Source organism: Artemia franciscana, chromosome 3, assembly GCF_032884065.1.
Source record: "Artemia franciscana chromosome 3, ASM3288406v1, whole genome shotgun sequence".
Classification (NCBI taxonomy): Eukaryota; Metazoa; Arthropoda; class Branchiopoda; order Anostraca; family Artemiidae; genus Artemia; species Artemia franciscana.
Window position 1 is genome coordinate 12767251 of NC_088865.1, and position 27328 is coordinate 12794578.

The 27328-nt window shown below is 35.5% G+C and overlaps 1 protein-coding gene across 1 annotated transcript in view; it reads right to left on the reverse strand.

The window, feature by feature from the left end:
- Nucleotides 1-27328, reverse strand: part of LOC136024888 (zinc finger protein 184-like) — a 95914-nt gene that overhangs the window by 43603 nt on the left and 24983 nt on the right. The window contains exons 8-10 of the mRNA XM_065700419.1: nt 25577-25657; nt 18858-19079; nt 9144-9338 (exon numbers count right to left, since the gene is read on the reverse strand). Coding sequence (XP_065556491.1) covers nt 9144-9338; nt 18858-19079; nt 25577-25657 — 498 coding nt within the window. The remainder of the gene's footprint in view (nt 1-9143; nt 9339-18857; nt 19080-25576; nt 25658-27328) is intronic.

Genomic DNA, 27328 nt, shown 5'->3' on the forward strand with positions numbered 1-27328 from the left:
GAGAGCGGATCAAGTCCTGTTATTTCCGTCACATATCTTGGACTTGTGCTTATTCTTCCCGCCAGGTTTCATCCCGATCTCTCCGCTTTAAGCGTTTTTAAGATTTCCGGTCCCCCCCCCCCAATAACGCTGGATCCGATCGGGACTTAAAATAAGAGATCTGAGTTACGAGGTCCTTCTGAATATGAAATTTCATTAAGGTCCGATCACTCCTTCATAAGTTGAAAATGATTCATTTTTTCTAATTTTTTAGAATTAACCTCCACCCCCCCAGCTCCCCCAAAGAGCGGTTCCATCCCGGTTATGACAATCACGTATCAAGGACTTGAGCTTATTTTTCCCACAAAGTTTCATCCCGATTCCTCCACTCTAAGCGTTTTCCGAGATTTTAGGTTCCCCCCCAGGTCCCCACCCCCAATGTCACCGGATCCAGTCGCGATTTAAAATAAGACCTCTGAGACACGATATCCTTCCAAATATCAAAATTCATTAAGATCCCATCACACATTCGTAAGTTAAAAATACCTCATTTTTTCTAATTTTTCAGAATTAACCCTCCCCCAACTCCCCCAAAGAGAGCAGATCCGTTCCAGTTATGTCAATCACGTATCTAGGACTTGTGAATATTTTTTCACCAAGTTTCATCCCGATCACTCCACTCTAAGCGTTTTCCAAGATTTTAGGCCCCCCCTCAACTCCCCGCAATGTCACCAGATCTGGTCGGGATTTAAAATAAGAGCTCCGAGACACGACATCCTTCCAAAAATAAAATTTCATTAGGATCCGATTACCCGTTCGTAAGTTAAAAATCCCTCATTTTTTTTATTTTTCCGATTTGACCGTCCCCCCTCTCCCCCACCCAGGTGGTCGAATCAGGGAAATAACAATTTCTAATTTAATCTGGTCTGGTTCCAGATACGCCTGCCAAATTTCATCGTCCTAGCTTACCTGGAAGTGCCTAAAGTAGCAAAAACCGGGACAGACAGACCGACAGAATTTGCGATCGCTATCTGTCACTTGGTAGATACCAAGTGCCATAAAAACATATAACAATGCTTTCAGGTTTGAGAAAACCCCACAGAACCCTGGGGCGAGGGGTTATAAGCTATGCCCTGGGGGCATTTAAGGTTTTTATGGAATGGATGGTCTTATAAATTTCTGATGGGGCTCATTAAATTTGGAATTAGAAGCTACAGTGCCCTTTTAAGAGTCAAAAGTAGTTTGAGAGCAACCAGCCCCCCCCCCACCAATCATTTCCCAAAATAAACAACTAAAAAAAGTTGTCTGACATCTATGTTTTTCAGCATCGTTGAAAGGTTCAGTAATTATGCGCTTGGGGAATGTCCATCACCCCCCTCTCCCCACTTCCCAGGCCTCAGGGCTGTAAATTAGGCAGTTTTTTGTTGTTTACATAAAGTATATGCTATTGAAAAAAATACGCATATTTGACTTCTACTTTCCCAAAATAAGATGGGCACTAAGGTGAGTCTTCAAGGATTGTTTAGAGGAGTGTTGTTATGCGTATATGAGTTGACAATAGGGCTAAACTTAGGAATGACTGATTATATTAATTTTGAACTTTCAGGAAGAGATCAGGGATATGATCAACTGCCAAAAACGCAATATTTGCTCGCTACTGCTACTACAACTACCACTGCTACCACAACAACTACTATTACCACTGCTATCATGAAAACTACAAGTTCTGTAGCGAGTACTACTAAGGCTGAGGATATTGAAATAAACATCTGAAGAAATGTTGAGGGGAAAGTTGAACTAAATCAAAACATACTATGCGCATCCAGATTGCTGATATGGGGGTATCATCAATATTTTTGAAACGGCTTATTGTATCAAGAGGAAACTTCAGGGGCATCATGAGTGGGATGTTCAGTTGACCAAGAGGTAAAATGAATCTACTACTACAACTATTAATGCTGCTACTACTATTAATGATAATGTACTATTACTGCTACTACTGTTCCTACTACTACCACTACTACTATGATACTAGTCAATTAAGGCTACGCGTATGAAGGTAAAAATTTGGCAGAATATTGAGGTTGAATTTGAACTATATCAAAATACACCATGTACATACAGATTGTCAAGAAAGCCTATCTACAGAATGGATTTGGGTATTAAGTTCGAATTCTATGAGAATACTTAAACGGGAAGATCAATTGACAAAAAAGTAATATATGCATGGCATCACAAACACTACTACCACTGCTACTTTTACTAAAACTACTACTGCTACTAAACTACTTCAGCTACTACTTCAATTGCAACAATTTGTAAGACTTAGAGTGGTAAGATAAAAAGGGTGTCGAAAGGGGGCTAAAGCGGACATCAGCAATATTTTTGGAACGGCTTACCATGTCAAGGTGAAAGTTCCGGGGCATCATGAAAGGGATGTTGAACTGACCAAAAGGCAATACGTAAATGCTACTACCATCATTAATACTGCTGCTATAACTGTTACTACTATTACAAAACTAACACTGCAGCTACTTTTCCTACTACCACCGCAACTACTATGATACTAGTGCTATTGAGGGTAAGTCTATGAAGGCATAATTTGAGAGAATATTGACAGCTTACTCGAACTAACAAAAGACACTGTGTGCTAGATTGTCAAAGGAGTTTGTCTTAAGGACTGATTTGTGTACTAAGTTGGAATACTCAGAAAATCCTTAAAGGGGAAAATCTATTGACCAAAAGGCAATATGTACGCACTACTACTAATACTACTACTACTGCTACATTTACTAGTTCTACTACTGCTATCACAATTGCTCCAAATATTTCTTCTGTTGCAAATTCTTGTAAGGCTAAGAGCAGTAAGATGAAAAAAATTCAATAAGCATATGAATATACGGGTTGTCAAAAGGACATATTGACAATGTCATAGCAATTGGCTAATTATATTAAGTTGAGAACTAATTCTGCCTTTGTAACTACTATTACAACTATCCCTAAGGGTATGAAGGTGACATTTTTTAAGAATTTTTAGGGGGGAAGGTAAATTGAATCACAAAAGGCAATCTTTATGCATGTTGTCAAAAGGGCATATCAGTAATATCTTAAAAACAGTTTTGTGTGTGAAATTAAAACTTACATGGTTTGTTCTGGGGAATTTTGAACTAACCAAAAGACAATATTTGCCTCATAATACTACTGCTTCTACTCCTACAACTACTACTACTAAACTAAGACTACTACTATTGATTCCACTGCTGTTAGTACTATAACTACTTGTGCTACTACTACTGCTACTACTAAGGGAATTGAGGTAATTCTTGGTAATACTGAAACTGTAAGAACTGAATCGAAATACACTATGCCCAAATAGGTAATCAAGAGGGCGTATCAGCAATACTGCAGGAAAGGTTGATGGTATTAAGGTGAAACTCTCATTCTGCGTTGAAGGAGAGGAGAATAAAAAACAAAGGCGCTGTGTGAACACTGTTACTAATGCAACAACTGTTATTACAACTATTGCTACTACACAAGCTAAGGGTATTAAGGTGAAGCTTTCAAGGAACATTTGGGCGGATGTTGAAATAAATGAAAACGAACTATGATCATATTTTTTTTCATACATCTTAAGACCACACTGGCAATGGTATGAAACCAAGAAAGGAAATGACATAATAAATGAAAAATAAAATCAAATAGGTGAGAAAACGAGGATTTTGTCAGCCAGCAGCAAGATATAAAAACAACAAAATTTAACCTTCCGAAGTGAATTTGACAAGAGGAGAAAAGATACTGTATAAAAAAAAACAGCCAGAAATCAATGTAAGAGAATCTTTATTCTAATCTTTTAAAGAGGCAATTAAAATGAAAAAAATACATAAACAGAAATTTGGCTATAAATAGAGACACATGAGATATTTCCTTAAGCTCGTTTTATAACAACTTGTTTTTTCGGCTTGTTTTTTATATCATTTTTCAAGCGGATTATAATCAGGTCACATTTGTAAAGACGCAGTCGGTTCACAACAAATTTTTTATGAGCGATATTCACCAAAAAGAAGCTAAACGCTAATTGCTGTTATTTCTTATTCAAGTCCTTGAACAAAAAGCTGTTTCTAAGAAAAACATTATCTTTGCTGAGAACATGAGAACTTTATCTTTGTTTCCCTGTTGAGAATGAAAATGTAAATTCTTAGCGACAAAGAAAGGTAAAATCCTTTCATTTTAAGGCATGCTCATATAATAATATTTGAAAAAAAAACGGTAAATTGAACGATAAGTTCGACCAAAGTACTCTCATGCCTAAATTCACAAGAAATCTGTGCATCGTTTGTGATCTTAATTGAGTCAAATCAATGACAAGGTTTCGCGAAAATAATAACGACAAGGTTTCGCGAAAATAATAACAAGCATTTGGAAGTCAAGAGGAAATTCAAGAGATTATAGACCTTGCAATTTTAGAGGGAAAAGTTAGATGTCTATTCTGGAGTGTAAACAAAAAAACTTTAAACGTGGTATAGGATATAAGGGGATTTTTACAAGAGGTTTCTGAGTGATAGCTCTTACTAGTTATAGCTCTGAGTGATAGCTGAGTTATATCTTTTTTTAAATAAAAATAAAACACTAGTTTCTCCAAGTAAAAGTAAGGGGGAAAAGTCAAAATTCAGAGGACAGAAATCATTCCGAATGTGAGAGGGGCTTTTTTCCTCAGCTCTCAACTATTGCGCAGAAGCATATTTTTTTTCACAAGTCTCCAAAAACGACTACTTAAATCCATGGGCTGTTGACTTGAAATCATAAGTTTTCTTAAAGCACTACGCGCCTTAGTGTGAAGAGCAGTGGGTCAACGTGGAATTGGTCCCCTTCATCAACGGAATAATTTCTATTCGCTTTTATGTTTTTTGCTTATATTTGAAAAACTGTTCTTATTTAAATATTTACAAAGGCTGGTTATCCTGCTTTGCCAATTTACTGTTTCAAACTTTATTCAAATGCCACAAGAACCGTAAACAGGAAATGTAGAATAATTTTTGATCGTTTTAGTTTTTGATATTGCTCATTATTTTCAGCAGAACTTTGTTTTCAAACTTTATTCTTAATAAGAATCATTGTTACCAGAAGTCTAGTCCGTGGCACAGTGTATGCAGCAGTGCTTGGCAAAGGAAAACAAACGAAAAAGTGCAGCAAAAATCCCCTTATATCTTAAAATCAAACAGTTAATGGTAACGAACTGTTGTAAGGAGCGACCCTGCTCAATTTGGTACCAATAGTTACATCAAAAGAATCACATTTTTAAGCTAATTTTAAAAATATATGTTTCATCAAGATCAGTAATACCCATCAAAAGTTACGAGCCTAAGAAAATTTGCCTCATTTTAGAAAATAGGGGGAAACACCCACTAAAAGTCATACAATCTTAACGAAAATCACACCGTCAGATTCAGCGTATCAGAGAATCTTATTGTAGAAGTTTCAAGCTCCTATCTACAAAAATGTGGAATTTCGCATTTTTTGCCAGAAGACAGATCACAGATGCGTATTTATTTGTTTTTTTTTGTTTGTTTGTTTGTTTTTGCTTGTTTTTTTTGCCAGGGGTGATCGTATCGACCGAGTGGTCCTAGAATATCGCGAGATTTGAATCTTTCTAACGGAAATTAAAAGTTTTAGTGCCCTTTTTAAGTGACCGAAAAATTAGAGGGCACCTAGGCCCCCTCCCACGCTCATTTTTTCCCAAAAGTCACCGGATCGAAATTCTGAGATAGCCATTTTATGCACCATAGTTGAGAAACTTGATAACTATGTCTTTAGGGACGACTTACTCCCCCGCAGTACCCCTGGGAGGGCTGCAAGTTACAAACTTTGACCTGTGTTTACACACCTCGTGCCCCTAGCTTATTTTTGGTGCAAGAGTTCGTTTAGCCCAAGAACCAGCATCTGTAAATGATAATCCAATCAGCAATAAAAAGCTTTGGTTATTCTTACGTCACTAATGAAAATGCCCTTTTTTCTCCCCTATTTAACATTCTTTTCCATTAGAGTAAACTTTTGTCCTCTTACAAAAAATAGAGGTCCTAGTGGCAAAGGTTGATTGGTTCAGTATACTAATCGTTAGGTATCATTTTCTGGTATATATTTGGCCCCATCCTCACTTTCTTCAAAACCCAAACTCACCCCCAACCCCTACTAGGGTGCCTTTGATAAGAACTTCAAACTAATCCAAGAAAAAAGCTCTTTCTCGGCCCTGTTTTACCAAAACCTTAGCACTAAACTATATTTTGTACATTAAAAATAAACTTTATTTAACCCAAGAACTTAAATAATGTTTGGGTGTAATTCGGGTACAATTTTGAGGTTAATGTTTATTTTTCTTTTGTTTATTATGTTTTCTATGGTCCAAAGACATATATAAGCAGAAAAAAAAAAGAAAAATAGGAGAAAAAAGGGCCAATTCTGGCTTATAACATTGCTGCAGCTAGGATCAAAATTAAGCTAGTATCGTAATGAATTAGGAATTCACCAGGGTTGCGTTCTATCCCAACTTATGGATCATTTTTGATGGACTATGTCCTAAAGAGCACGGCAATGACTATGAGAGGGAATGGAATCACATGGGAAAGTAAAACTCTTCTAGAATTAGGTTATACTGATGATTTAAGGGTCCTAGATGAAGAGGCTAGCACAATTAATGATCTTTTGGATATTTTGAGAGTTCAGGAAGTTAATACAATTTATTTAATAATTCGTTAATACAAATTTTGGTTTGCTTTTTGGGATGCCGTACGTACCCTCACACTATTTTTTTTTCAGGCTTTAGCCAACGAATCTTAAAAAAATTGGACCTATTTTAGGCTGTATTTTCAAGAGGAGGAATTTTTAATCCATTTTCTTATGCATTGACGTCGTCTTAAGCCTTGAAGAAATAACTTAAAACGTGACAGAGTAGATACATGATTTTGGGTAGAGGTCAAGGGAAAGGCTATAGTGGATAAAACTCGGTTTGTTATTGAAGTAGTAGTAGCAGCAGCAAAAATGGCGTGGTTGGTTGTTAAAATGGTATATCTGCAATATTTGAGGATAGTTAAGAGTGTTAAGTTGAAACTTCCAGGGAAAGCTTGATTCTTTTTCTTTTTTCTTTGTCAGTATTTTGTTTCCTCTATCCCCCCCCCAATCAAGTTTTATTCTTGGGGAGGTAGTAAAATATTATTTTTATGTAAACTAGTAAATCCTCATACCATTTAATATATAAAGATCTGCTCAATGTAATTTACAGTGATTTGCACCGTCTATAAAACAGAAACTTTGTTGAAGACGGTTAAAGTGGGCGTTAAAATACACTTTTTAGATTTGAGCACCTATCAACCTTGTCAAACCATTTTTGGTCTATCTTATTTCATTACAAATTAAAAGCTCAAAAATTAAAGTTACAAGTGAACCATTAGTGATGGCATGGAGCATAAAGTGAAGATAGATTATTACAATTTTACTTATCCAAAAAAATTATTCCTGGAATGAAGACATGTTCATACGATTCTTCACAGAAAACAATGTAATACTTCAAAAGTTAGGGTTTGTTCACCAATTTGTGAATCGCAGTAAATCTTCGTCTACTAGTAGTTTCAGAGGAAATGTACAAACTAGAGGGCAGAGCGGTATTAAAGGCTCCTCCTGTGCTCTCTATGTAAAACGAAAAGATATAATATTTGCTCTCTATCTAATAAATTACGTCTTTTATCTCTTTATAAATGAACTAGCCGTCTCTATTGTCACCCCACTTCAGGTAAATGTAAAATGAGTGTTAAGAGGGAGGGGCTACGATCGATATCTAATCTCCCTTGTTTCTCGGTAATATTACGGATATAGGCATTATTTATTTGTGCCAGGGAGATAAAAGCGCCATAGTCTATTATAGCACTATAACACATTGCGATTTTTCTATTGCAAAAAATGACTCTTCGGTCAAGCATCTTCCTCATCATTCATGAAAGTTCCGACTTAATGCTCGAAATAAGTCATTAGAGAAATAAGTCTGGATAGATCAGTCATTTTGTAGGTGGAGCCTGATGAAGGCAAACTCAGACTTCAATCTGCTATTCTAATCATTACTTACTGATACAAAAAAATTGCGCATCAAACGATAGGCCAGCCTCCTGTTTAGCTAAAACATATTACAGCCCCTGCACTGGTTAACTTCCTTGAATACAGGGAAACCCAGTTTTATCGGATGAAAGTTATACTAATGGCTAAGTGTGGTTTTACTAACAATCTCGTTTTCTTTTGAGAATGGTATTTGAAATTTCACGCGAAAATTTTTTTTAAAGAAAACGGTGGATAAACACATTTAATTTACAAATTTAACCCAATCCAAATACAACACAGCCACAAAGGCTCAAGTCAATAGGAATCAACATTGTAAAACTGAAAAACCTCACTTTAGTTAATATCAACGAAATCAAAATCGTTAAACCCTGATACGTAATTTATTCATAAACCATTTATGGAGCAAAAATATGTTAGCTCCAGAATTTATTGTAAGATTAACAGCTTCTTAGCGATGAAAAAAGCCTTTTTTCATTACATCCGTGCAACCTAAAATGGTGAACGGGGTAATGGCACCAATTGTTTCGATATTCATTATAGTAGTAATGAAGCCATTTAAGCTGGTGCTAGTGCAACAAACTGAGCTGAATCACAATTGAGTAACGCTATAAATGAGTTACCTATCAATAAAATACTGTTATTTGAGATTTTACACTATTGATTCTTATTTTTATGAGCTTGTCAGTGACAAGTGTTTGAACATCATTGTCACGTGCAACCGTAACGTGAAGCAATCACATGTGAATTCAGGAAGTCTCCTTTTCCCTGGTATTCTAGCATCAGTAACACCGAAATCCTTTTCTTTTTTTTCATTGTATTACTTTTGAAAACAACAAAATTAAGAAGATTCAAATAACATAGGGAAACACAGCCAAAATTCTAGGGGTAATATCAGATAAATTAGAGAGAAGGACGGGGAAGGAAGGGTTAAAAAGCCCAATAAGTTTATAATTAGGTCTTTGGCTTAAATTATCTTGAGAAAACAGCCCTTTGGAGCAGAGTCTATGGGGAACGATATCGCTGCTTCTCCTCTCTGCTCCTACGTTTTAAAATGAATGTCATACCTTCATTACTGATATCGTTTATTCGGTATGGTTTACTTCGTCTGAGATCAGTTTTTCCTTGATCCTCTTGGTTTTGACTGTCCATCATCAGTTGATTGGAGACAGGAGAATTTTTTACAGTATCCAGGGCCATAGATTCAGAGAAAATGTCTATATTCTCCGTTTTAACAGTTGTGAGCAGATCAGCTGTGGTTTCTGCAATTGTAAAACACATGGTGCTTAGTTAAAAAATTATTCGACCTTGACATGTCTTTCTTTCTTTTCTTTTTATTTTGAATGTGTGCCAATCAAATAGCTTATACAGAACTAAGTCTGAAGCGAAATCTATCTATTACAGTTTTTTTATATCTGTTAAATTCAGAATGAATACTTATTTTTAATAAGTTTCTTCTACAAGTCGTGGAGTCTTAGCAGGACTCAGTGCCATGTACTTGTCTTTGAATGCCCTTTTTTTTTCATACATCTTATAATATCCTATTTCCAGCTAAGTTAATAAATAACTCATACAATAATAGTTTGATGATGTTATCTACAACCAGAAACTAGAGAAGTGTCTACCAGCATTTTACTCAGAGGGTAGATTTTGTATATGACTCAAGTCACAGGCAAGGGACAGGAAGGACTTGGTAACTACTGTTCGGTATTTCGTTAATACAAGCACTCAGACACAAAATTATTGTTTTTTCCCTGAAGAACACACAATGTATTAAATTAGTTTTTGAGATTTGAGCATTGCAAACTAAAAAAAAGGGTAGAGGGGGAACCTCCATCTAAGTTATAGAACAAAACTTTGGCCTTATTTTGTGCCATTGATTCCGTCCACAAGTTAAAGATCGTAAATTCAATGCTCGGTTGACAAACATATTCAACATCACAATGGCCAGACAACATGTAAAAAACATCATTGATCTTACCCAGAATTTAAACATTTGGGAATAAAATAATTTGGAGTACCTTGGACTTCACCGTCAGAAAATTCAGTTTGAATTTAACTCTATACTACTACTGCAAAAATATTTCAAAAATACTCAATACTGCAAAAACAATAAACATTGATTTCCGTAAACAGAAATCAATGTTATAAAAATGAATTTAATGGCTAGGAAATATTTAACGGCTTATGAAAAACGGAAACTTCAATTTTAGCATCACCTAAGATATGAATTTATTCAAATTAAAATGTAATAGTGTATATGGATATTGCTTTAACAAGAACTTTTGTAATCTATATATATATAATACTAGCTGTTGGGGTGGCGCTTCGCGCCACCCCAACACCTAGTTGGTGGGGCGCTTCGCGCCCCCCCAAGCCCCCCCGCGCGCGTAAGTCGTTACGCGCCATATTAGTTATCCGCCATTGTAGTTGTGTCCCTGTGTCCCACCTGTGAATATAAATAGATTTATATATGTGTTTCAAACTACGCAAAAATTGCGAATAAACAACATTCTTGGCTTTCCCATTGTCTGTGCATATGCAAAGCCGTATGTACTAATAATGACGTCATATACAAACGCTCTTTTTACAAACAAACAAACATGCATCCACATAACTCGTTTTTATATAGATAGATAGATAGATAGATACAATACAAATTAACTGCGTAAAACTTGCGAATAAACAACATTCTTCGCTGTCCAATTGTCGCTGCATATAAATACATTGTCAGGTTTACCGACCCTCGAACATGCAACGTACAATTGTCCATGGGAAAAACAATCAGGATTAAGATCTATACCACATTTTTCTAATGATTGACCTTGAGCTTTGTTAATGGTGATTGCAAATACTAATCGAATTGGGAATTGCAATCTTTTAAATTGAAAAAGCAGATCCGTTGGAATCATGGGAATGCGAGGAATAAGAACAGCCTCACCCTCATAAGGCCCTGTCAAGATTGTGGCCTCTATTAGGTTTTCCATTGTTTTTTTTACGGCAAGTCGCGTGCCATTGCAAAGCTTTGGTGGGTTGATATTTCTTAAAAGTATTATTGGTACGCCTATTTTTAGTTGTAGCACGTGTGGTGGAAACCCTGAAGGATCTATGGAATTTAAAAATTCAGATGGATAATTAACCGCTTCATTTGGTTCCAAAACTGTGTCGACTGACTTGTAAAGGACTGCCTGGTCTCGAATCTTGTTCAAAACAATATTGTTGATTTCGTGGACGTCTATATTTTTGGGTGCGAGAATCGCTCTTTCACTTAGCCATTTATTATTTTTATAATTTTTTAGAATATTCGGAAATACTTTTTCAATCAATTCATTTTTGGACGTCACTAAATTACAGAAATCAGCAGGTAGTTGTATACGTCCTGAAATTGAGTCTACTTTTTGACCAGAGTCATCGTTTTGCAATCGGACACGCATATTTGTAGTTAATTTTAATATTTTTACGTGTGCCTATAAATTAGAATTTTTTTTAGGCAAGCATTCATTTCGTCTGCAGGAGTTAAACTACGTAAAAATTGCGAATATACAACATTCTTGGCTTTCCCATTGTCTCTGCATATACAAAGCCGTATGTACTAATAATGACATCATATGCAAACGCTCTTTTTACAAACAAACAAACATGCATACATACAACTCGTTTTTATATAGATAGATAGATAGATAGATAGATAGATAAAATACAAATTAACTGCGTAAAACTTGCGAATATACAACATTCTTCGCTGTCCAATTGTCGCTGCATATAAATAGATTGTCAGGTTTACCGACCCTCGAACATGCAACGTACAATTGTCAATGGGAAAAACAATCAGTATTAAGATCTATACCACATTTTTCTAATGATTGACCTTGAGCTTTGTTAATGGTGATTGCAAATGCTAATCGAATTGGGAATTGCAATCTTTTAAATTGAAAAGGCAGATCCGTTGGAATCTTGGGAATGCGAGGAATAAGAACAGCCTCACCCTCAAAAGGCCCTGTCAAGATTGTGGCCTCTATTAGGTTTTCCATTGTTTTTTTTACGGCAAGTCGAGTGCCATAGCAAAGCTTTGGTGGGTTTATATTTCTTAAAAGTATTATTGGTAGGCCTATTTTTAGTTGTAGCACGTGTGGTGGAAACCCTGAGAATAATATCTCGAGGTAAAAACTGATCACCGACCATAACGATGGCCACTTCGTCGATAGTTGGAGCATTGTATCTACGCACATGTTGGCCAGGAGGCGTTTTGTCAGCGGAAATAACAATTTTATGCGTATAAGTAGGCATCAAATCGATGGCTGTTTTGAACAGACGCACTAAATTATTATTTTCGTGGAAAAGATGTTGTAATTGGGAAACGATTGTCCTTTCAATGTTGGGAGAAATTTCGCAACGTGCATTCAATTCAGAATTTCTATCACTGATGAAGTACAATTGTAAAAATTTATGATTCTCGCCTGAGAATGGTAGAAGAGACCCTGCTCTATGATAAATTTGCCCTTTTACTTTGAAAGTGGACATAAATTGATCTGGATTTTCAATTTGGGCTCCAAACGACGTCATTTGGAAACATGAGTTGTATTTTCTGATTCATTTATATTCCTTATGTCCCGGTGTCCCGGTCGTCATTTATATCCCCCTGTTTTATATCCCGCTTATTTTTCAGTTTTTTCCTTTTTTTAGTTTTTTTTTTACTTTTTTAGTTCTTTTAGTTTTTACCTTTTTTAGTTTTTTTTAATTTTTAAATGAAATTTTTTTTTAGTTTTTTACCTTTTTTTCTTTTTAGTTTTTTATTGGTTTTTACCTTTTTTTTAGCTTTTTATCTTTTTTATTTTTTTATTTTTATTTTTAATTTTATTAGTATTCTTTTTCTCTTCTATTTTTCATTTTTCCTTTTTTTTAGTTTTTTTTTAGTTTTAGTTTTTTAAGTTTTTTCCTTTTTTTAGTTTCTTTAGTTTTTTTTAGTTTTTCGGCTTTTTTATTTTTTTATTAGTTTTTAGTTTTTTTTTGTAGTTTTTGCCTTTTTTTAGTTTTTTCAGTTTTTTTTTTTAGTTTTTAGTTTTTTACTTTTTTTAGCCTAACCAGGATTTGAACCTGGGACCTTCATTCTCCGTTCTGACACCCTCTCTCACCGAGTGACTACTCCAGCATGTTCATTTTGGTGTTTTAAATGGTATATTATTAACCAAATTAATGTGTTTTACAATATACTAAGCATCGTCATAACAAAAATGACGGCAACTAATTTCATGACGTCAGCCGAAACATGACGTCACCTGATCCACAGATCCACAGACCCACAGACAGACAGACAACTTATTTTTATATATATATAGATAGATAGATATATGTATATATACCTGTGCGTGTGCATGTTTGAAGCGAAAAATATAAAAAGAACATAGATAAAACAAAACGATGAAAAAAAATCACAGCAAAGGAAAAAAAATTCCAACAAGGAAAGTTTTTTCAATCTGTGAAGTGGAACCTATCATCTATCATGTCCAGCCAATGCGGTTCTCGCTCTTATTTAGAAGGAAAGAAACAGAACAACATAACCAACAAACAATATAGAAGATCTTCCCCTCATGTACGTAATAATTAATCCTGGTTTAAGTTTTAATTTTACTCCTTACTTTCAGTCGAAAACAGCTCCATATTTTTACGGAAAATTGGTATTTTGGGATATCCTCACATAAAAAACGATCTAGATAGGTCAGAAGTCTGAGAAAATTCCTTAAGAGCTTTAATTTTGGTTTTTGTAAATGACGTCAAGTACTATGTTAGTACATCATAAAAGCATTACTTATGACATCATATAAGCATTTTCTTTTAGAATGTCATGCATATCATAAACAAAATTGTTGGGTTTCCAACACAACAGTTATTTATATTATATAACGCCTGTTGAAAGAGCCAAAAAACAAAAATTTGTAGTTGCAGCTACTATAAATGATGGTTCTTTAGAACCTGAACTATCAAACCTGATAAGATGTGAAATTCAACAACCTGGACCATCAATTGCGACAACACCAATACGGACAGCTAAAGTAAAGGCAATGGCGAAATTGTCTGAAGTAATCAAAATTCAAAAACTTGCTAAAAATGAAAATGAAGAGCAAAGACACGGGCAGTTAGAAGATATGCAAAAACAACAATTAGATCGTGTTAAAAATGAAAATAAAGAGCAGACACACGTGGTTAGAAGACATATGAAACCAAGCAAGTGAGCGAGTCAAAAATAAAAATGAAGAGCAAAGACACACACAGTTAGAAGAAAAGGGGCGGTGGGTCAAAATGAAAATGAAAAGCAAAGACACACGTGGCTAGAAGACATGCGACAACGAGCAAGTGAGCGAGTCAATGAAAATCAACCTAGACAGCGAGAATCAAAACGTGTCAAAATTGAAAATGATAGCGATGATGATTGGGATTTTTTATTTTGACACGGATATGACCATCAATGCCTACCATACCTTTGAAAATCAAAATATGGACTAGATAAATCGTTGGAAGAAAAAGAAGTTTTTGTCCAACCATCTGAACAATTAAAAGGAAGAAAGATTCGGCGATATGTCTGTCATAATGGCAAAACACAAGCCAGGCAAAAGAAGAAGTTTTAGCCCCACCACCTGAACAATTATAAAAAACAAAGGTGGTCGATAATACCTTCAATACCTTTGAAAATCGAAAACCTGGACTAGATAAATCGTTGGAAGAAAAAGAAGTTTTCATCCGACCACCTGAAAAATTAAAAGAAACAAAGGCTCATTGATATGTCTTTCATATTGACAAAAGAAAAGCCAAGGCAAAAGTTAAAGGTCTAATTTAAAAAAATGTAATTTTGCAAAGGCACCGCTTCTAATTTAATGCCCATTTTGACGTCATGACATCAAGAAAAGGCTCAAATTGTCTGCGTTTGAAAAACAAGCGACGGTGAGAATCTATATAGAAGCGTGCCGCGTGCCAAGTGCCCGGTACATATAGTACTCCCGGTACCATATATATTAGTGTTTCTTATTCTATTTTTTTTTAACTTCCCCTGGTGGTCATCCAGACAAAATTATTCTTAAAGGCTGGTATTCTTATAACAAAAAAAAAAATCACAAAAAGTTTCCCATTTCTACATGTCTCTGAAATCCCTTCTGAAATTTCAGCAATCAAACAATAAAGAAAATGATAGTATTACATTGAAACGTTGGAAACCAAGGATCGCATAAATAGAGACACCAAAAACTTTTATAGGGTACAGACACATTAAGCAACAAAATAATTTTTCAAAAAAGCACAAAAAGGAGAAAACCATAAGGAAAATGATTACCCGTAGGAATTCTTTTTGTCTGCAAAATTTATATTAAAATTTAATATTGAACGTTTTTAATCCACTGAAATTGGTGATTTTAAGTCAAAAGATGGGCATGTTGAAAATGACTTGCAGTTATATGAATCAATTCAGTCGTTTTAGGCCTTCACCGAGCCAGAATTAAGATAGCAATTTTTCTTTGACCGGATTTACTTATATATATATAAAAATCACAAAAGGTTTCCCGTTTTTGCAGGTCTCTGAAATACCTTCCGAAATTTCAGCTATTACACAATAAAAATATGTTTTATGTATATTCAGTACTGTTTCAGTATTACACTGAAAAAATAAAAATCAAGGATCGCATAAATAGGAATATCGAAAACATGCATAGGGTACAGAGACATAAAGCAACAAAAACAGTTTTCAAAATAAAACACAAAAGAATGAAACTTAAATAATGATTGCGTATGAGAAAATTGGTATTTATTTTTGCAAAATTTATACAAAAATTTATATTGGTCGATCTGATCCACTGAATTCGGTTATTTTAAGGTGAAAAACAGGCTTTTGGAAAATGGCCTAAAAAGTCAGTCTATGCTGAATGGCATAATAGTGACTCTTGCTTAAATTTTCGTTTTAGTAATTCACAAGTGTCATATGAGCTCTTAGCTGTTGTTTTTAACTATATTTATACCATTACACTTGCACCAGTTTAACTTTATTATTATTTATTTAAGAATTAACGACGCTTCTTGACTACTAAGGTCCCTGCGTCGGCCCTGTAGTGCATTCCTGCAGGGCCGACGCAGGGACCTTAGTAGTCAAGAAGCGTCGTTAATTCTTAAATAAATAATAATAAAGTTAAACTGGTGCAAGTGTAATGGTATAAATATAGTTAAAAACAACAGCTAAGAGCTCATATGACACTTGTGACGAGGCCGGAAGAGCCAAGAGCCAAGAACTCATATGGTATGAGCTGTAGCAAAATTCTAAGAATCAATAATTTGCTTTAAAAGAACAATCAGAGGCTTAATGCCGGTCGGGATTTAAAATAAGAGCTCTGAGTCACGATGTCCTTTTAAATATCAAAATTCATTAAGATCCGATCACCCACTCGTAAGTTATAAATACCTACTTTTTCTTATTTTTACTCTCCCTTCAGCCCCCCAGATGGTCGAATCGGGGAAAACGACTTTATCAAGTTATTTTGTGCAGCTCCCTGACACGCCTACCAATTTTCATCGTCCTAGCACGTCCAGAAGCACTAAACTCGCCAAAGCACTGAACCCCACCCCCTACCTCCTCCAAAGAGAGCGAATCCAGTACGGTTACGCCAATCACGTATCTAGAACATTTGCTTATTCTACCCACCAAGTTTCATCCCGATTCCTCCACTCTAAGCATTTTCCGAGATTTCCAATTTCCCCCTCAAACTCCCCCCAATGTTAACAGATCTGGTCGGGATTTGAAATAAGAGCTCTGAGACATGAGTTCCTTCAAAATATCGAATTTCATTAAGATCCGGTCACCCGTTCTTAAGTTAAAAATACTTCAATTTTTCTAATTTTTCCAAATTAACATCCCCCCTTGGCTCCTCTAAAGAAAACGGATCCATTCCAATTATTTCAATCACGTATCTAGAACTTGTGCTTATTCTTCTCATCAAGTTTCATCCCAATCTCACCACTCTAAGCGTTTTCCAAGTTTTCTGTTTCCCCCCTCCAACCCCCATGTCCCAGGATCCGATTCGAGTCGAAAATGGAGCATCTGAGACATAAGATCCTTCTTTATATCAAGTTTCATTAAGGTCCGATCACCTATTCGTAAGATAAAGATACCCCAATTTTCACGTTTTCCAAGAATTCCGGTTTTCCCCCTCCATCTCCCCTCCCCCATGTCACAGGATCTGTTCGGAATTTAAAATGAGAGCTTTATAGCACAAGATCCTTCTAAATATCAAATTTTATTAAGATCATATAATTTCATTAAGATAATTTTCATTAAGATAATTAATCAATATCAAATTTCATTAAGATAAATTTCATTAAGATCCCCCCTTCAACCTCCACCCCCATGTCACAGTATCTGGTCGGAATTTAAAACAAGAGCTTTAAAGCAAAAGATCCTTCTAAATATCAAATTTCATTAAGATCTTCTAACTCGTTCGGAAGTTACAAATACATCATTTTTTCTAATTTTTCTTAATTATCCCCCCTTCCCCAACTCCACCAAATAGATTGGATCCGGTCCGGTTATGTCAGTCATATGTTTTTTATTCTTCCCACCCAGTTTCATCCTGATCTCTCTGCTGTAAGTATTTCCAAGATTTCCGGCCCCCACCCGAACTGCCCCCCCCCAATGATTCTGGATCCGGTCGGGATTTAAAATAAGAGATCTCAGTTACGAGGTCCTTCTAAATATGAAATTTCATTAAGATTCGATCACTCCTTCGTAAGTTAAAAATACGTCATTTTTTCTAGTTTTTCAGAATTAATCCTCCCCCCTAACTCCCCCAAATACAGCGGATTCGTTCCAATTATGTCAATCACGTATCTAGGACTTCTGCTTATTTTTTCCACCAAGTTTCATCCCGATCCCTTCACTCTAAGCGTTTTCCAAGATTTTATGTTCCTCCCCCTCCAACTCCCTTCGATGTCACTGGATCTGGTCGGGATTTAAAATAAAAGCTCTGAGATACGACATCCTTCTAAACATCAAATTTCATTAAGATCCAATCCCTCGTTAGTAATTTAAAAATACTTCATTTTTTTCTATTTTTTCCGAATTAACCGGCCCCCCACTCCTCCCAGAAGGTCATATCAAGAAAACGACTATTTCTAATTTAATCTGGTCTAGTCCCTGATACACCTGCCAAATTTCATCGTCCTAGCTTACCTGGAAGTGCCTAAAGTGGCAAAACCGGAACCGACAGAACGACAGAATTTGCGGTCGCTATATGTCAGTTGGTTAATACCAAGTGCCATAAAAACGGTTGGGTTGCTATGAATTCCATGAAAAATGATTTGGCTTATAATACTAAAGTGTTAATTGCGATTTTACAGCATTGATTCTTATTTTTATGAGCTCGCCAGGAAATTTAGGCCAGTAAAAGGTTTGGACATCACTGTCACATTCAACAGCAACGTGAAGCAATCCTATTTGTTTCACGAATTTTCGTTCTTCTAGCATCAGTCAAACCAAAATACTTTTGAAGTTTTATTGTGTTACTTTCGAAAACATTTCCAAAACTGCCAAACTAAGAAGACCACAATAAAAAAGGCACAAAATATTCTAGAGGGTGAAATCAGACACCCGGACGAGAAAGACGAGGGAGGGAGGGTTTAAAACGGCATAAAAGTACTTTAATTGCCCTCTAGTTTCAATTATCTTGAGAAAACTATACTTTGAAACAAACTCTCAGGATAAACGTTCCCTGGCTCTCCTTTCTATTCCAATGTTAAAACGAAAGTCAAACCTTCATTACTGAAATCCTTTACATCAGAATCAAAGCAACCATAGTAGACGACATTGTCCTTTCTTCGTCTGAGATTTAGTTTCCTTTGATCAGCTTGCTGTTGATTGTCCGGTATAAGTTGATTGAAAGCAGGAGAAATTTTTGCAGTATCCACATCTGAAGATATAGAAGTACACTCCATAATCTGTGTTTTGACAGATGACAGTATATCAGCTGAGGTATCTGCAATAATAAAATACATAGAGCTTAGTTCAAAGTATTCAACCCTGACGTGTAGCATTTCATTCTTTCTTCCCTTGAACACAGTTTTATTCAGCAACCGTACTGTGAGCATCCATCTATCAAATAAATAGCTTTCATGATCGGATTATTCTGCAAGGAAAAAAGGATAATTTATTGTGAAACAATGGCTTGAATGAATAGGGATATTGAGTGCTCATATGGAATTATTGTGCAACTGAGTAAGACTTCACTCAGGGTGTCTAATACTCATGCTAATCTATTAACAGCCGTCGTTGTTGCTAAATTGCCCTTTATTTGCCCTAAATATATAAATTGCCCTAAAATTTGGAAAATTGCCCACCGAATGAGTAATTCGGTGACTAATGCTTATGCTAATCAATTGAGAGCATTAATCCTTTTCTGCTAGTCATTATGCTCTCAACTTTCATAATCATGTTCTTTAAGATTTTTCATAAACAGCTGGCGAAAGGGCAATTTAGCAACAACTCTTGTTTCATTCTAGGTGACATCAAGATGAACAGGCTAGATATCAAGTCTAACGTGACAATTCAACTTTCAAATCTAAGTTTAGTCCCTACGATTAACACTCCGACTTTAGCTTTTGGGATACCCACAAAGCTTTTGGACAATATATTTTTAAATGTACCTTTTAGTTCTCCAGGAGTTGTAAATGATGAATCCGATCAATTTGGCGTTTTTGATGAACTTAAGGTATCTACTCATAAGCGAGTAAATTCTGACTTGAGTAAAATGGCTTTAGTTTTGATAAAAAACACCAACTTAAAAATAAATAATAATAGTAAATTTGTGCTTTTGATAAGAATGCCCACCCAAAATTTGGTAATAATTAATTGTATGTCCCTGCTTAGAGAGGAGCATTGTGTAAACAGTAAATTCGCTTTTTTTACAAAAAGTTATTGAAAAAGTCTAAGGAGGTGGGAGTTGAGGATATGTAAGGGCTAAAACATAATGGGAAGAAACCATGGATAGCACTAGATGTTCTTTGGAAAATGAATGTAATGTTTACAATTTTAATGTTTTAAATATTGGAAATATTTACAAAAAAATTAAAAATTTAAATGAAATATTAATTCAAAATAGAAATATTTAAATTTAGACCTTACAGAAAGAAAGTTAAGTTTTTCGTCTGCTAGACAATTAATCTGCTCCTCTGACTTCTTTATTGTCAAATATCTTCATGTTTTTTTTCTAAACTTCCACTATTCAGAATTTGAAACTTTTCCCTTGTTTCTGGGGTAGATTCATGGATGAAGTAGTTCTGTGTGTAGAGGCACAGATTTGAATACTTTAGTTTTTTTCTTGAACATTTAAATAACTTTAAATACAGACCGGGACACCAGGACACAAATGACGACCGGGACACCGGGACACAGGGAATATAAATGACGACCGGGACACTCAAAGAGAAATTACAGACTGGGACACCGGGACACAAATGACGACCGGGACACAGGGAATATAAATGACGACCGGGACATAGGGACACAACTACAACGGGGACGCCGAGGGGCAACGGGGGATTATGAATTGACGACGGGGACACAGGGAATGTTCGATTAGCAATCACCATCAACAAAGCTCAAGGGCAATCATTAGAATAATGAGGTATAGATCTGAATACGGATTGTTTTTCCCAATGGACATTTATATGTTGCATGTTCAAGAGCCAGTAAACCTGACAATCTATTTATCTGCACAGACAATGGGACAGCGAAGAATGTTGTATATTCGCAAGTTTTATGTAGTTAAAAACATATATATATCTATCTATATTCACAGGTGGGACACAGTGACACAACTGCAATTGCGCGTAACTAATATGGCGCGTAACGACTTACGCGCGCGTGGGGGGGGGCATGAAGCGCCACCCCAACAGCTAGTATATATATATATATATATATATATATATATATATATATATATATATATATATATATATATATATATATATATATATATATATATATATATATATATATATATATAGATATATATATATATATATATATATAGATATATATATATATATATATATATATATATATATATATATATATATATATATTAAAAAAAACATGTTTTTTTAACTGAAAGTAAGGAGAACATTAAAAAAAAAACACAGAAATTATTACGTTCATGAGGGGAAGATCTCCTATATTGTTTGTTGGTCGTTCAGTTTCTTTTCTTATAAATAAGTGCCAGGACCACGCTGGTTGGATGTAATATATGATAGATTCCACATCACGGATTGAAAAAAATTTCCTTGTTGTTATTTTATTTTCCTTTGCTGAGATTTTTTTTCATGTTTTATCTTATCTATGTTCTTTTTATATTTTTCACTCCAAAGAAGCACACGCACAAACGTACAAATACACAACCGCATATATACACGCAAAGGTAAATATATAGTATATATTTTCACAAAAGTCCTTGTTAAAGCAATATCCATATTCACTATTTTATTTTAATTTGAATAAATTCATATTTTACGTAATGCTAAAATTGAAGTTCTCTTTTGCCATAAGCCGTTAAATAATACATAGTTCAGTTTTATAACATTTATGTCCGTTTGCGGCATTAATTCTATTTGAGTAACTTTGAAATCTAAATAAAAATGAAAAAAATTGCGACATTTTGGAAGGAGAATATGAAAGAAGACTTACTTTGTGGGAAAAAGAAGTAGTGATAGTACTCTAAAGGTTACAAAAATAAGGCTGCAGGTGCTAATACTGAGGGAAATGAGCTTTCTAGATATGGTGGTTGTGAAGTTACACATTTCTTATTGAAGACCTTGAAAATCATCTTTGAAAAATGGAAAGTACCTAGCGATTTAGAAAACCTTAATTAAGCCCCTTTATAAGAATGAGCGTTAATGAGCGAGTGCAGTAATTATAGAGGTATGACCTTGGTTTCTCTAAAAAGTGAGCTTGTTAAAATACAAATTTTTTGACTTAAAGATACTTTAGATAAGGTTTTAAGAGAGAAAAAATCGTGGTTCTAGGGAGGGAATAACTGATAAGAGAGATATCAAACCACGTTAGTCTTCAGCTTTATAGATAATCAGCAAGCATTTTCACAGTTAACTTGGATAAAAATAATAAAGATTTTCCAGAGCTATTACTGGCGCATAGGAATCGACGTTACAGTTTCCCGGAGTTATACTGTATTTTTAGAAGCAAAAGATGCTATACTAGCTATAATCTGGCCTTCGTTTTTTTTTTTATCGCTACGGCAAAGAGCATGACCTATCTCTTCAAGTTATACCCATACCACTGCATCTGGAGTCTACACAGAGTAATCAGTTTTTATGGTACAATACAAGATTAGTACATGTATGTGATTACTACTAGATAAGAAAATAACTGCGGGTAAGGTAGGAAATGACGTCAGTATCTGTTTTCACATTGAATAGCGAGTTAAGCAGGGTTGTATCTTCATTCCCCATTTATATGGGTCATTTTCATGGACTACTAGCTGTTAGGGTGGCGCTTCACGACCCCCCCCCCCCCCCCGCGCGCGTAAGTCGTTACGCGCCATATTAGTTACGCGCCATTGTAGCTGTGTCCCTGTGTCCCACCTGTGAATATAGATAGATATATATATATATATATATATATTTTTAACTACGTAAAACTTGCGAATATACAACATTCTTGGCTGTCCCATTGCCTGTGCATACAAATAGATTGTCAGGTTTACCGACTCTTGAACATGCAACATATAACTGTCCATGGGAAAAACAATCTGTATTCAGATCTATACCTCAATATTCTAATGATTGCCCTTGTGCTTTGTTTATGGTGATTGCTAATCGAACATTCCCTGTGTCCCCGTCGTCATTTATATATCCCCCTGTGCCTCCCGGCGTTCCCGTTGTTGTTGTTTCCCTGTGTCCCGGTCGTCATTCGTGTCCCGGTGTCCCAGTCTGTAATTTCTCTTTGAGTGTCGCGGTCATCATTTATATTCCCTGTGTCCCGGTATCCCGGTCGTCATTTGTATTCCGGTGTCCCGGTCTGTAATTTCTCTTTGAGTGTCCTGGTCGTCATTTATATTCCCTGTGTCCCGGTGCTTTGTTGATGGTGACTGCTAATCGAACATTCCTTGTGTCCCGGTCGCTTTCTCTTTGAGTGTCCCGGTCATCATTTATATTCCCTATGTCTCGGTGTCCCGGTCGTCATTTGTGTCCCGATGTCCCGGTCTGTAATTTCGTCAGTCGACAAATATGATGTCAGTCGACATACAAACATGACGTCACTCGACACACAGACAACTTATTTTTGTATATATAGATGTCCTACAGAGCACCGTAAATAAAATGGGATAACACGAACAATTAGGGAGATAAGACTCTTCTAGACAAAACTATGCTGATGATCTAAGCATCCAAGATGAAAATGTTAGCAAAATGACGGAATTTTTGAAGGATTTGAAATTTCTAGCTGTAAAAATGGGTTTAAAATTAATGTTAGGAAGACAGAGTCGCTATAACTAGGAATAAGTAAAGAAGAAAAGGTTGGATGAGTTGGATGTGAGGCTGGATAAAGAGAAGGTCGATCATCCGAACACTTCCACTTACCAAGCTAGTGTCAGAGGCGACTCTATAGTGTTGCCTATGAAAGGGCCTTATGGCTTCAGTGTTTTACTTATTAGGATTTATTTTTCCCTCTGAGGTGAAATCAAATGAAAATATGTAGAAAATGAAAAGAATGATTTTTTTTTTTATTGGAAGTGTTTTTGAAACTCCTTTTTCCACTTGCAAATGTGACTTGGAAAGAGAATATTCAAGAGGAGTACCTAAACACCGGTTTAAGGGTTTTCGATCATTGAGGCTTAGTATATTTTATGGTTTCAAGCCTCAAGACTTTAGACATGATACTAAGCTCGTATCTAGGAGCCATAAGGCGTTTTAAGATAGTATTGTCAGGACGAAATTATAAAGTGAGTAAATGTGAATATAAGCTTTTAGATGACATTCAACAGCCCTCTACGATACTGTAGGGCCCTATTAGTACTGGAGAAATAAAATATAAAAAGGCGACTTATCAGCCTTTCTCTTTTCAACAATTGCTAAAATTAGTTTCTATAAAAACACTTGCTATTAGGAAGAATTTAGATTATAGCTATATTTTTGAATCAGCATTAATGTCAGTTTTCTATTATTTTTTCAAGATATTTGCTACTATGAGCCGTGATTTTCTCTGTTCTAGGGTTGCAACCATGACCTTCCAGCGTTTTCAGGTCCTTTACATGAAAAGTTTCGCTAATTTCCAAACTTAAGCCAAAAGGATAAACTGTTGTTCGGGTTTAGGCTTGGGTTAAAAGGAGGTTAATTTTAATGAAGATCGAGTTCAAAGAGGGTTGAATTGCACGGAAGTTGAGTGAAATGTTGGTTGAAATAAATGGGGGTTGAGTTGCTAGGGGGTTGAATTACAAGAAGGTTTAGTCAAATGGGGATTGAATTGAATGGAAATAAATTGCACGGATATTAATTTGAGTGAGGATTGAGGTACATTGGGGTTCAGTTCAACAGGGTTGAGTAGTACGAGATTTCAGCTAAACAGGAGTTGAGTTGCGGGAAGGTTCAGTTAAAGAAGAGTTGAGTGAGGGTTGGGTTGCATTGGGGTTCAGTTAAACGGGATTGAGCAGTGCGAGAGGACAGCGAATGGGGGATTGAGTTGCGGGAGGGATCAGTTTTGCTGGACGCAATTAAACAAGAGTTCAGTTAAGCGGTGGTTGAACTGCACAATGGTTAGGTTGTTCGGGAGTTCAATTGCACGATGGTTCAGTTAAGCGACGGATTGAGTTGCTCGAAAAATCAGTTATACGCGGGTTCAGTTGGACGGGGGTTCGGTTACATGGATTTCCATTAAAGGCGGGTTCAGTTGTATGGGGGTTAACGAGCATGAGGGTTTATTTGAACGGGGTTGAGTTGTAAGAGGTTTCAGGTGCATGAGGGTTCAGTTACACATGGTTTAAGTTGCACAGATGTTCATTCGTACAGAAGTTCAGTCACACAGGGGTTCAGTTATACCTGGGGTCAGATGCACGAGGGGTTCAGTTACACCTGGAGTCAGATGCACGAGGGTTCAGTTACGGGGGGTTCAGTTACACAATGGTTAAGTTGCAATGGAAACAATAATTTTCCAAGAACAAATCCGGTTTACCTCTCTTACAACACTTGATGCCACAATCTTTTACAACTAAATGTTATGCATTATAAAACATAGAAGAATAATAATTGATTATCTCTTGCTTTTATGAATAGGGCTAAAATTCTTATGACCTCTGACTCTCAAATAAAAATAAGCTACGTATCATTAATGACTATAAAAATCAAATTTGTGAAACATACCCTAGGAAACTACCTGTTAACGATATTGAATTTCATGGACTACCTGACATAGTTAGAACACAAAAATGGAAACAACAAAAAACATAAAAAGGTATATCCTTACCATAAACAATTGGCAGTTCAAAAGAAGTCTCATGCTGTTGGGCTGAAACATTAAGTTCAATCTTGAAGCTCGGCTTGCGATCTGTAATGGAAGAGTGAGGTCAATGTTCCAAGATCAAATTTCCAACTTCATAACCAAGATAGTCTTCATTTGACAATGAATCCCTGTCTTTGAAGTCTAAAATAATTACACAAAGTATATATAACTTTTTTGATGTATAGCATCCACATCAGATAATATTTCTTTGTAAACACTACTATTAAGATGCAAGTTTATAATTAATATGTTAAAACTTATAAAAAATGATAAATTAGAGAAGAGAAAATTACATTTGAGCGAAAGCTTTTATTTTTTGCACTTTCAAAAATTCATATCGATAGCTTTAGTTATGCTGGATTTTTGGCATGGTACTTTTATAAATCATTCCAATAATTCGGTTCCTAGAGTCGCAACTTTACGTGGCATAGAGCCACTAGTGTCACTACTTATGGTACTAGTGTACGATATCACGATCAAGACGGACCACGGGTTCTACAAGTGGTGGGCTTTCCACGACTATAATCAGTAGTGATAAGACGCTATAGTTTCCTTGGTGCCACGTGGTGCCATACGTGCCACTGTACGAGACCAAGGTATCAAACACAAAATTCTTCTTTCAGAAACCTTACTTTCGTTCAGGAGAGCTAGGTTACGTTATTTTGGACCAACAAAACTAATATTATGGACCTCGCCAATATAGAACTACTCTATCAATTCACCAATATCAAACTCAAAGTCAAAAAGAAGTCAAAAGAAGAAAGAAAAAAGTTTCTAATTTTCGGGTTAAATCAATCTTGCAGCATCAATTCATTTAGCAAACAGCAAAGAGGCACAGTTCAAGGAGACCAACCGATTCTAAACGTCAGGGAGGTTTGACGGGTGGCCAGGTGTCTTCCACAATGTATGAACACAACTTCATTTTTACTCCAGTGAAGTTTTACCCATATCCGGTCGTTTAAAATTCTTTTTGGTTTGGGATGACTCATCGTAACAATGTAGTTTCTACTTGAAGCTAATTAATGATTCTGCGAGAAGTCTTCAAAGATCCCAGCCCAAATGAATAGAAGCCAAAGGTGAACATTTACTTAAAGAACTCAATGGTTATTTGCCAAAAACCCCTTAAAATAGTCTAAGGGTTATGCAAAAAGAATTTGAAGTGAATTTAATACACAAGTAATTTCTGACAAAAAAAGGAGTTGTCTATTAATGGCCGTATTTTTTTTTTCATATAATCTAACACCCTAATTAACACTTATAAGCGAGTAAAATACCAAACTTCAAAACAAAGAAAATGGAAGATTCCAAAGTTCTAGAATATTAGCATTTAAATTTATTTTAAATTAAACAAGTAGACACCAGTAATAATTCCTTGCTGTCTTCCATAGCTGGTTTATTAATAAGATTTAAAATTTGGCAATTAAAATTAATCTGAAATTTAACTGGATTTCCAGGACCGTAGTCCACAGAGCATCGAAAATTTTCATTAATGTATTTTGAAATTAATACATTAATTTCATTAATGTATCTTATATGTTGAAACCAAACAATTTTCAAATGTTTGGCCCTTTTCTAAACAACCTCCCCCTTCTGAGATGAAACACTGCATATATACATAGTCAAAGTATGATCAAGATGCATCAAAAAAATAATTCAGCAAAAAAAAATTACTAAACAACATTTATCATCTTGATTTAATTGACGGACAGAGGAAAG